The following is a 12,940-nucleotide window of genomic DNA, read 5'->3' on the forward strand; positions in this document are numbered from 1 at the left end:
GGTAGACGTTTCACAGTACAGCTTTTTGTTGTCTCACGACAGATTTCCAGTCTGATAAGACTCATGATCAGTCTTCACAGCGACCAAATGTAAAACTGCAGACTAGGTCTCCCGATGTGTTCCCGTTGGTAATGAAGTTCAATGAAGCTTTAGAAGGTCTTACGCATGAAGCGTTCAGTTTATTGTAAGCAGCCAATATCGTCTGCTAAAGCTGGGTACTGATGGTGCAAAGCAGTGGTCCTCAGAGTGTAGTTTCTGGCTCAGCGGCATCTGAATCACCTGAGGCTTGTTACAAATTTGCATCCTAACATGGCTGTGGCATGTTGTCAACACACTTCAGGGGCAGGCATAGGCAATGTGCCCTTGAACAAGGCCCCGAAGTAGATGTATACAAGCTAACATTGAAAGCTTTATGTATTAAAAAATATTAATTCTAGAACAGTTGTCTAGGAACTTTGCAATGGCTTTTGGGAATTATCTCCAGACAATAAGATTGTCTACAGACTTTGGTATCAGCAAACAATGTCTTCTTTTCAAATATTTGAATATATGTATAGATTATGGTTTGCAAATAGAAACAAAATAAATTCCAATCTATTATTCTGTGCCACATCTAATCAGTGGATTTTTGTTTTGTGGAGGACTCTCTTGACAAGATCTGTCAAAGAGAAGGCCCTACCTTGTTTGCTATATTATAGCAGGGATATTATTAGAATTCCCTTCTACTTTTAGCAAGTATGCCAAGATATTGTTTAACATATAATCAAATTATTCATAATGTACTTTTTATCATATTTAGTCATTGAAATATTTTATGTTTGTGGCACATCTCAGTTCATGGTAGCTTTATTTCAAGTATTCAAAAGTCACATGTGGCTAAAGACTGTGTACTGACAGTTCAGCTTGGGAGAGAAGCTACATGGAGTACTGATCGGGTCCCCAAGTCTTGGTTGTGCGTCTCAAGTCAGTGCTGCTAGTTGAGCTGAGCTAGAGACGTGTTATCAGTGCTAGATGCAGACAGCATCATGTTCATCACTTAGGTTGCTTGAGTAGAGGGAATAGTCAGTGGATAGAAAGTAGGACTAAGTAGCGAATGTGGGGAACATAGTCAGTTAAGTAACTGAAGAGGAAGAGAAGTCTAAGAGGAAATATAAGAAAGACTGCCAAAGATAGTAGGAGAAAGCAGTGGCTGGAGGTCAAAGAAGGCAAACTTTAGAAAGAAGAAGCAAACCATTGGTTTGGTACCTACAGGGCCACATGAGCATCAGCCTTGAGCTCCTGTACTATCTGTTTATGAGTGGCAACTTGATTCTTGGAATTTTTGCAAGAGTGGGTTCAGGAGAGCCGTGAAAGCAGCCCTCATAACGCACAGGGCTGAGTGGAGAATGGAAAGCCGAGAGTAAACACCAAAGCAGGTGACGTTTTCAAGATCTTTAATCTGAAGGGACAATGAGAAAGCCAGAAATAACAGCATTCTAAATGAAGACTGTATTGCAAAGGCAGGAGAAATTCTAGACTATGTATGTGGATCAGGGAGGAGGAGTCAGAAGCGGAACTGGTGGTGGACTCAGTAAGGGGTCCAGGTAGTATTTGTCATAGCCAAGTCCCTTTGGGGGAGCACATGTCCCTGTAACATACTTTATTTTTCTCCTGTTGAACTACTTTCCCCTAATCTGAGTTCCCCATACCCTATTAATGCTGGCTGCCCTGTCTGTTGGAAAATGAAGCCAAAGTCTACTACAAAGGAGTGAACACGTCAACGTGGGTTCATGATTTAATCTCCAAATCTTGGTCCAAGGACTCCATGTTCAAGGTGTCAGGCCACCAGACTGAGTTTTTCCTGCTGGATTTCAACTTGGAAATGTGGATTGGAGCAGCAATCACTCTCCTATCTGGGTCTCCACCTTGAGGAGGAGACAAGGAAAAGGAGGCTGGATGTGCTGGAGTGCATCGCCTCCTGGTGCCGGCTTCCGAGCACAGCACAGGCTTGTCCCCTTTTACTTTATCACATTCGTTTGAATTAACAGGCAGAAAAACATGAGAACAAACAAACAAAACATGACATTCATTGTACATGCTGGGCAAGCTACTCTACAACTGGGCTATGCCCCAAGTCCTATTTTATGTTGTATGCTTTTAAAAAAGATGTGCACATCGTGGATCAGCTGCACAGATGAACCAATATATGCTTTGCCTTACTCACACGGCTATAATTTTTCGGGTGATGAAAATAGTTAAGATCTAATCTCCAAGCAGTTTTTACGAATGCAATGTGTTACGATCATATTGTCATCTCCTTATGAAACAGGTCTCTCCGTGTGGTCATCAGTGATACCAGGTAAAGCCTCTCTGGGCAAAGTTCTCTGTTGTAACTGAATACCACTAACCTTAATGGAGAGAGGCTGGGTGGGAGAGAATGCACAGCTGATGGACTTCATTTCTCTGAGAATCCCATCATTCCTCATTCCCTGAGAGGAAGACTAAATAAAAGGATGTGATTGATGATGATGTCTGCCATGTCTCAGAGCTGTTGTTTTCTTTATGAATGGGGACAAGTTCACTCACTCAATAGGTGGTACGGTGTGCTGTTTTTCTGTCAATGTGGAACAAGCAAGAGTCACCTGGGAAGAGGGAACCTCAACTGAGAAAATGCCTCCAGCAGACTGGCCTGTAGTCAAGTCTATGGGCATTATCTTCATTAATGAATGCTGGGTGAGGACTCAGGCCATGAATCATGCCATCCCAGGAAGGTGTTCCTGGGTTGTACTTAAAGGCAAGCTGAGCAAGTGGGGTGCTCAGGAAGCCAGTAAGCATGGCTTGCTATGGCTTCTGCTACAGATCTCGCCCTGCAGTTCCATTGTGCTTGACTGTAAACTGTAACGTGAGATAAACCCTTTCCTCTCCTAACTTGCTTTTGTCCCTGGTATTTACTACAACCATAGGAAACAAGCTAAGAAAGGGGGTCTAAAAACTTCAGGAATAACGAAGTTTGGATTAGTTAGAGCTCTTGAGCAAGAGAGGAAACAAATTGTAAAATTTGGAAAGAGCTGTCCTTGTATTTTGTATTCTGTATTTTGAGCAATTTTACGTCACGTATTTTTTGTGGTGACAAACTCCAGCTAAATAGTTTATAACCATAATGTTCCATATGAAGCAAATGTTTTGTACACAGCTAGGCCCTGAGCTCAAGACTGATGTATTAATTATGCCAAGGAGAAGAAGATTTCAAAATACAACTAATCTTAAATTTGACACCAGCTGATTTCTAAGCTGCAGGATATTGGGAATAAGTGGGTTACTGTGCAGGGGAAATTTCATGATTAGAAACAGCCAGTCCTTCAGCCTTTGCTAAGTGGCCCCAACTGGAGCAAAATAAGGAGCAGTTCCGTGGATTTCACTGACTCAGGCATACATGGCAGGAGTTAGAATAATGTTTGTTTGTTTGTTTCTTCTCCAGGCAGCAATTGGAGAACTTAAAAGGTGAAAAGGTAGCATTTTCTTGATCATTCTTTTGTGCATCTCAAAATTCAAGGTCTTCTAGTTTTTCAGAGGAGAGCTAAAACTTATTTGAATTTAAGGTGTGGTCTGTGAGCGTTTAGTGCAACAGAATTTAGGGAGTTTATATTCTTGTTGAGTGCAAAGCCAAAGTTAGCACCACCAAGAAATGAAAGAATGGAGAAAAATTTATTGCTGACAGTATGTAAAGAGACCATGAGAATTATTTTCAAATAATTTTCTCCTTAAAAAAAAATGGACTTTTATTTGGGAAGGGCAGAATATCCTCTCTCTCTCTCTCCCCCACCCCTCTCTCCCTGTACCTTTACCCCTACCTCTGCCCCTACTCCTACCTTTATATCTGTCTGTCTGTCTGTCTGTCTATCTATCTATCTATCTATCTATCTATCTATCTATCTATCCACCCACCTATCTATCTATCATCTATCTATATCATCTATATCCAGTATTTATCTCTATGTGGTTGAGGTACAGCCACATCTTTGAACATGTTAAAACCGACCTTACTGACATTTGGTTTAAACTCACGTGTTTTTGGGCACTCTTACTCCCAGACATAGAGCAGATTATTTAAAGGTTAAAGATACAGAGACTTCTGGATGTGCTCATCTTGTGTAATGAAGATGGCAGTCAGGAATGCTCTAGGAATGCTCAACTTTCATCATAAACTTTTAGTGCACGATGACAGAGGTCCTGTTTATGCTGCTGGGGAAGAATTGTCCCCAGTGGTCTTATTTTTAAAAATTTTTTAATTTTATTTTTTCCATTTTATTTATTTTTATTTTTCTCCAACTTTATTAAAAATTTCGTATTTACATTTCGATTGTTATTCTCTTTCCTGGTTTCCAGGCCAACATCCACCTAACCCCTTCCCCCTCCCCTTCTATATGGGTGTTCCCCTCCCCATCCTCCCCCCATTACTGCCCTCCCCCAACAATTACGTTCACTGGGGGTTCAGTCTTGGCAGGACCAAGGGATTCCCCTTCCACTGGTGCTCTTACTAGGCTATTCATTGCTACCTATGAGGTCAGAGTCCAGGGTCAGTCCATGTATAGTCTTTAGGTAGTGGCTTAGTCCCTGGAAGCTCTGGTTGCTTGGCATTGTTGTGCATATGGGGTCTCGAGCCCCTTCAAGCTCTTCCAGTCCTTTCTCTGAATCCTTCAACTGGGTCCTATTCTCAGTTCAGTGGTTTGCTGCTGGCATTCGCCTCTGTATTTGCCGTATTCTGGCTGTGTCTCTCAGGAGAGATCTACATCCGGTTCCTGTCAGCCTGCACTTCTTTGCTTCATCCATCTTATCTAGTTTGGTGGCTGTATATGTATGCCCATGTGGGGCAGCCTCTGAATGGGTGTTCCTTCCGCCTCTGTTCTAAACTTTGCCTCCCTACTCCCTCCCAAGGGTATTCTTGTTCCCCTTTTAAAGAAGGAATGACGCATTCGCATTTTGGTCATCCTTTTTGAATTTCATGTGTTCTGTGCAGCTAGGGTAATTCGAGCATTTGGGCTAATATCCACTTAACAGTGAGTGTATACCATGTGTCTTTTTCTGTGATTGGGTTACCTCACTCAGGATGATATTTTCCAGTTCCATCCATTTGCCTATGAATTTCATAAAGTCATTGTTTTTGATAGCTGAGTAGTATTCCATTGTGTAGATGTACCACATTTTCTGTATCCATTCCTCTGTTGAAGGGCATCTAGGTTCTTTCCAGTTTCTGGCTATTATAAATAAGGCTGCTATGAACATAGTGGAGCATGTGTCTTTACTGTATGTTGGGGCATCTTTTGGGTATATGCCCAAGAGAGATACAGCTGGGTCATCAGGTATTTCAATGTCCAATTTTCTGAGGAACCACCAGACTGATTTCCAGAATGGTTGTATCAGTCTGCAATCCCACCAACAATGGAGGAGTAGTGTTCCTCTTTCTCCACATTCTTGCCAGCATCTGCTGTCACCTGAATTTTTGATCTTAGCCATTCTGACTGGTGTGAGGTGGAACCTCAGGGTTGTTTTGATTTGCATTTCCCTTATGACTAAAGATGCTGAACATTTCTTTAGGTGTTTCTCAGCCATTCGGCATTCCTCAGCTGTGAATTCTTTGTTTAGTTCTGAACCCCATTTTTAATAGGGTTATTTGTCTCCCTGCAGTCTATCTTCATGAGTTCTTCTTTGTAGATTTTGGATATGAGCCCTCTATCAGTAGAATTGGTAAAGATCTTTTCCCAATCTGTTGGTTGCCGTTTTGTCCTAATGACCGTGTCTTTTGCCTTACAGAAGCTTTGTAGTTTTATGAGGTCCCATTTGTCGATTCTTGATCTTAGAGCATAAGCCAGCCCAATGGTCTTATTTAGCTGCAAACCCTGTACACAACAATAGTTCCTGGCCAGGCAATGTTAACCCACTGGCACAATAGTGGCACCCGTGTTATGGAGCTGGTCAGTTGACGTCTCCTAGTATATTATGCCTGCTTCACAGGAGGCCATTCATAATTGCTACAGTGAGTCCAGCTGACATTCCCAGTGGCTGGGGGTGTTGAACAAGGCAATGCTGAGCTTTGCTCATCATCCTCCTTTGCAGTTAGGGTAGACCACAAGCCATGCTCTGAATTTAACAGCTGGCTGGCTATCTGCATTAGAAGTTTCCACATCTGTAGATTCGGTCAGGTGAAGGATCAATAATAGTCAAAAATTGCATCTATACCAAACACATAATTTTCTTTAAATTAATTCACAAATACGTAATAAGATCTATTTCCACAGATTATATTCTTTATTTGGTATTATACATAATCTAGGGATGATTTTCAGTATGGTCAGACATGCAAGGACATTTTAGTAAGGAATTCAAACATTTGCAGATTTGGATCTCTGGAGACTTAGAATCAATTCTTTGTAAATTCCAGAGAACATCTGAGTATATATTAATTCAATAAGCAATAACGATAATGAGTCAAAGACCCCTATATGGGTAGTTGTGGGCTTTGCCAAAGGATTATCATCCTAGAAAGAAGTGATGCCCAAAACTTCTTTGTGTATGTCTTTTAAAATAAGCACTATATAATCATATTACAGACTCCGCACTTTGATTTAACCCTTTTGAATTCAGTGTTTCCATGTGCTTTAAACATGCTTACATTTCAGACAACAGTAGAGAACGGGAGAAGTCAGAAACATCTTAGCCTCTGGAGGAGAACACACTGAGGGTAGAGTAGAGCAGAAATAATTTATGAAAGTGTGATATCTGGTGCATTTTGTTCCTCTGGAAATCAGCAGGTTTCTATGCCTTGATTTCTCTCTGATGCATCAAACAGACACAGAGACTCAGCAAACCCAGGGCCTTGCAGGCCCCCAGATGCAGCTCCTGTTGAAGGAGAGGCATGGAGCTGCACAGCCATCTGGCCCGCCATTCCTGTCAAGTGATGCTCTGCGGCGTCATCTGATGAAGTTATGCAGCATAACACGGCAAGCTGTGATACAATGTGCGGTGGGGAATGAGCGAGCATCCCGGGTGACCGGCTGCCAGCCCCACCTCCTCGAGGCTCCGCTAAAACAAGTTTCTGATAATAGGAGAAAACTCAAGAAAAGGAGGAAATGCTTTATGTCTCAGGCCTCAAGCCATGAACATGCAGTTTTGGGTGATAAAAGCTATAACAGCACAAGCTGTGTGTTTTATTGTTCATAGATGCAGTTTGAGAAACAAGTTTTGGTCTTCTCCATCCTTATTTTTGTTCAGTTACATCACTGTGCTTTTCAACAGATATCGAGGTGAATATGATAATGTCTCTTTCAATTTCCCACCATTAGTTTGATATCTACAAGTTCACACAGTAGGCTAGTGGGTCCTCCAAACATGGCCCGAGAAAGCCCTGTTAGTGTTTTTTGGGAACTTGCCAACTGTGTATTTCCAAACCATCCAGAAGCACCAAACCACAGACTTCGAAGGCAGAAGCCAGTATTTACCAAGCCCCATGGATGCACACTGAATTGAGAAAAACTCCATTAGGGACAGAAAATAGAAGCATACATGGGTTGCACACTGCTTCGTGGGTAGCCTATTGGTAGGATGGCTCAGATTTGAAAAGGGTAACGATAACTTGAAACATTTATATTGCTGTTTTCAATAAATAGTATGAGATCATTGAATTTTAAGCCAAACAACGAAGGCTAATAGTCTAGATTTGCTAAGGAAATACAGTTGCAAGTAAATTCAAAACTAAAATGCCACTGACCCCTCTGCGGCTCACTGTGGCATTTAGACATGCTGGGAAAAGGGGAATTATTTTTCCCAAATGCATTTACCAAATACCTGTTTAGTGACAGCTTTGGGTCCATGTTGGCCTGTGATCATATCTTGATAAGGCACACACAGTGATGACATTTTAACAACAAGATACAAGTTTTTGTGATAAGAATAGTAATTTACAATATAATTATTTTGATGCTAAGATTTTTTTGTTAAATTTTTATTAGGATTTTAGAGATAACGGATCAAATATTCTTCTGCATGTTATGGATTTCTGTTTAGAGGAGAGAAGATCATTTCAGTCACCCAATAAATTACTTTTCACCCACAAATTTGCTCCATCTCTACTCCATGATGCAAGGATCTAAAACCACATCTATGTTTAAATTTTTGTTTGCAATTTATGTCAAAAACATAACAACAAATAATCACCTTGCTTATTTGGGTCCATCTCACAGAATTCCTGGGATGACGGGACAGATGGCAAGATGGTCCTCGTAACTAGAAATGAACCATTTTCTGCAGTAGGTTTCACGGAGGAAGGATGATGGATGAGGAGCAACCAATGAATCATTCACCTGTGGAGCAGCAAGCACAGGTGTTCAGGGAAGGCCATTCCATCCCTTGGAGGAGGAAAACAAGGAACACTGGGATACAGATTGCTTTCTTAGAAAACTAGGAGTAGTTCAATTAAGCTAATACTTAAAAATAGGAAGCAGTTGCATTTTTAAAAGTGGACTGAATTCTCATTTGAAGAAAGTATCAAGTTAACTTGAATGTTAAGGGTCAAATATGAAGACCTCAATTGTTTAAATTTATAATAAAACTATGCCAAATAACTTTATACATAAGATTTTTAACAGATACTATCCACGTATCATACATATGCACACATATGTGTCTACATAGAATTCAGCCCTTTGTTTAGAAAAGTAAGTAAATTAGCTCCCTTGTTAATAAATATAAACTATAAACCACACTCTTTCAATAAAAGGATGTTATGTGTGGGCTAGAGAGATGGCTTGGCAGTTAAGAGCACTTGTTGTTCTTGTGGAGTACCTGTGTTTGGTTCCCAGCACCCACATTCACAGCTATCTGGAACTCCAATTCTGAGAGACCCAACATCCTCTTCTGACATCTGTGCACATATACATATACATATACATATACATATACATATACATATACATATACATATACACATACACATACACATACACATACACATACACATACACATACACATACACATATACATATACATATACATATACATATACATATACATATACATATACATATACATATACATATACATATACATCGCTCTCCAGGCAAAACACTTACATAAAATAAATTGAACTAAATCTAAAAGATTTTTAAAAAGAATATTATGATATGAGATTTATACAGTTCTTTTTTTTTTTAAAGATTTATTTATTTATTATATATAAGTACACTGTAGCTGTCTTCAGACACACCAGAAGAGGGCATCGGATCTCATTACAGATGGTTGTGAGCCACCATGTGGTTGCTGGGAATTGAACTCATGACCTCTGGAAGAGCAGTTGAGTGCTCTTAACCGCTGAGCCATCTCTCCAGCCCGATTTATACAGTTCTAATAAAAAAGTCATTCATTAAGAACAGCAGTTGAAGACATTCAAAAAGTTATGACAGTTCAATTTAAACAATATTTTCACCTTCTTCAGTAAATGAAAGAGTTAAAGTAAAAAGTCATGAGGGCTGGAGGGATGGCTCAGCAGTTAGAGCACTGACTGCTCTTCCTAAAGTTCCTGAGTTCAATTTCCAGCAACCACATGGGATTTGATGCCCTCTTCTGGTGTGGCTGAGATCAGCAATTGTGTACTCATACATAAGATAAATAAAAATCATTTAAAAATTAAAAAAAAAAACCATTTGGCAGATAAATACCATTTTAAATAAAAAGTGCGTCAGAAACTGATTCATTTTTTTCTTTAAAACATGATAGTGAGGGGCTGGGGATTTAGCTCAGTGGTAGAGCGCTTACCTAGGAAGCGCAAGGCCCTGGGTTCGGTCCCCAGCTCCGAAAAAAAAAAAAAAAAAAAAAAAAACATGATAGTGAGGCTCGGCTGGTGGAGTGCTTGTTCTGCATGCATGAATTCAGCCCCTGGATTTGATCCCAGTCCATAGAAAGTGAGTGTAGATGTGTGGCCAAAGCTGGGCGTTGGGTTCGGAGGATGAGAAGCTCAAGGTCATCTCTGGTAACACAGCAAGCCTAGTCTACATGAACGTCCATCTTTGGTTATTAAGAAAGTGAAATGAAACAAAATAATGCCAATGGCGATAACCTGAGACTTGCCAAAACTCAGGAAGTTTACGAATATTTCCAGTAACATGCAGCAAGAAAAATCAGGTCAGAACTCTTCTCAGTATAGGGGTGTTCCTACATATGCCCCCCAAAACTCCCCTGTAGTGTGGAAAGATGGCCTCCCATCCAGTTGGACAGCTGGAGATGCACCGAGGACAGCCCCTTACCTTTCTTAGTTTCCCTGGAGCAACGGGTTAGTCAAACACTCAGCAGCCGTGACTCCACTGTTCTGGATGTAGGGAAGGGTGATCCGACGTTCTCGTGTGGGGCTGATGTCTCCTCTGACTGCACGGCAGAGTCAACTGAAGTTGCACCACTTTTAAGAGCTCCAAGAAGTACATTCATTAGTAATAATATGCTGAATAATTTAAGGTCACTCATACGTCTCTGTTTCAAAGGGTCATTTCCGTATTAGTTTCATGTAATGAATAGGGAAATAAAGCATCTCCCAGTTCTGCTGGGAGCCAAGAGTCACCACAGAGCTTGGGAGACAGTAACTAGGACCCTAAATCCCAGGTGATAGCACCTAGCAAACCAACCCGGAAAAGAGTTACACAGGAATGGAGCCAAAATCATTTTATTAATTCTTCGGCAAATGTAGAGGTGTGGTTCTACATTTTAAAAGATATGAAATACAATACCAATCACCAGAAGGATGATAACAATTTTTGATGAATTCACATTTCCTTCTAAGTTATAAATACAACTTAATGTCTTATTTCTAAAGAAGTTCAGACTTAAAATTTAGCTATTCTAATCTTGTTAGGATTTTTAAAAAGTGTTATCACACAAACCAAATGTATTAAAACTTTACCATTAAGGATGTCAACTGGCCCTAGAATCGATTGTAACTTATTCCAAAAACATTTGAGACTGACCAGATGGGCCAGTGGGGAAAGGTACTTACTTTTTTACCAAGCCTGGGGATCTGAGTTTAATCCTAGAATTCACATAGTGGGAGGAGAGAACCAACTCCTACAAATTGTCCTCTATCTTGCCCCCACATTCCTGCGTGTGCACGCACACACACACACACACACACACACACACACACACACACACACACACACACAGAGAGAGAGAGAGAGAGAGAGAGAGAGAGAGGGAGGGAGGGAGAGAGGGAGGGAGAGAGGGAGGGAGAGAGAGGGACACAGAAAGAGACAGAGGAGTAAATAAGATGTAATTTCAAAAATAAATGAACAAAACCCTTGACCCAGTGTACAGAAATGTTACTTCATGTGCAGGTGTGCGGTAGCTGAGAAACTAGGACACCTGGGAGTGCACACTCAGCTATAACAAGAGTGCACACAACCTTTCTAGAAGGTTCCATAGTGAAGATCAGTTTGGAATGAGTGCGAAGCCAAGGACAGCATTTGAAAAGCATTATTAATACTTTACTATTAGTCTCTCCAAAGAGGAAATGAGCTCTATTAAAAAATGGAAATTGGTAAATGATGGGACAAGAACAGAATCAAGTTGGGTGGAAAAGCATGTCTTTGTATAATATACAATACATTCTTATTATATTGTATATTATATCTGCCTCAAGCCAACATAGCTCCTGGTATTGGCAATGGAAAGCATGTCCGAATGTTTCCCTAAACGATGCCATGCTCAGATTTGCTACCATGGACTGCTTCTGTCAATTAAGATTCTGTATCCATAAAAGGAGTTGCCTAATCAGAATAAGATAGATCAGATTACTTTTAAACACAGACAGTGGGTTTTGGCAAACTGACCATTGGTAGTCTTAAACTCGGCTGCACTTGTGGTTTCAGTTACTTCTGATTAGTGGAACTTTGTAGCTACTGTTGCAAACCGTGGCCCTAGCCCAAAGTCACATCAAGGTCGCCTCCCTCCTCCTAGTCCCCATTCAGCCCACCTGTCTTTTCTCTTCTCACTCTCTTTTGTTGTGTGCTTTTTATCCAGCTGTTGCCATTTTATATCCTAAGTGCCTGTCAAGACGAGACCTTTGGAAACATGGCAGTTTCTGAAAAGGCTAATTGGTAATCCAGGCTTTGCATCTGAAACAGCTCTCACCAAGCAAGCAGGTAGGAAAAGGGTCAGGCTTCCTATTCTGTCACAACCTGCCTTGAGTTGGGCATAGGGATCCCAGAAACTAACTAGGTGACAGCTCCTTGTGGCAAATGGGTACTGTGGAGGCCAACAGGGGATCACCCACTCTCTGCTTAATACATAAATGTGAAGAATGAAACTTGGTGGAGGGGAGATAGGGAGAGGGAGAAGGAGAGAGGGAGAGGCAGAGAGGGCTCTATAGATTTTAACTCAATCTATGTAGTCAATCCCATATGTAAATCAAGAAGACTTAATGAAAATGTTTATGTTGAATTATTTCAGGTTAACTTGTTAATGCTGATGCAAGAAAAAACAGAAACCATTACCAAGAAAGGCACAACAAATGAGCTAAAAATATAACGGTCTGAGTCCACACAAGCTGTGTGTCTTCACTGTTTTCAAAACACAGAAGATTCTTATGTGAATATGGTTAGAAGATGTACGAGCATATAAAATTCATTTTATGAGCCCAGCAAAAAGTCGAATGATGAAATAGAAGACTTATGACTCTCTCTCTGTGTCTTTATATTCACTCAAACATATGCTTGCAAAATGTTTATGGGCCAATATTATTTACAAGCCTTTAAGAAGAAATCCTAAAGAGAACTATGAACCATGCATTAAAGGACTACTGTACCCAAGTAGCTTTAATTCTATGGATATAAACAAGATGACTGACAGTTTGAAATTGATACCATAATGTATTCGTGAGTCCAAAGAGAGAAGTCTGGTAATTTAGTAGATATTTGACATGTA

The 12,940-nt window shown here is 40.5% G+C and overlaps 1 protein-coding gene across 1 annotated transcript in view; it reads right to left on the reverse strand.

The window, feature by feature from the left end:
• Positions 1 to 8,209, reverse strand: part of Dytn (dystrotelin) — a 61,145-nt gene extending 52,936 nt beyond the window's left edge. The window contains 1 exon segment of the mRNA XM_087569114.1: positions 8,191 to 8,209. Within this exon segment, the coding sequence (XP_087425240.1) occupies positions 8,191 to 8,209 (19 nt within the window).
• Positions 8,210 to 12,940: the final 4,731 nt, after the last annotated feature.

The sequence above is a fragment of the Rattus norvegicus genome, chromosome 9, assembly GCF_021556685.1.
Source record: "Rattus norvegicus strain SHRSP/BbbUtx chromosome 9, alternate assembly SHRSP_T2T, whole genome shotgun sequence".
Lineage (NCBI taxonomy): Eukaryota > Metazoa > Chordata > Mammalia > Rodentia > Muridae > Rattus > Rattus norvegicus.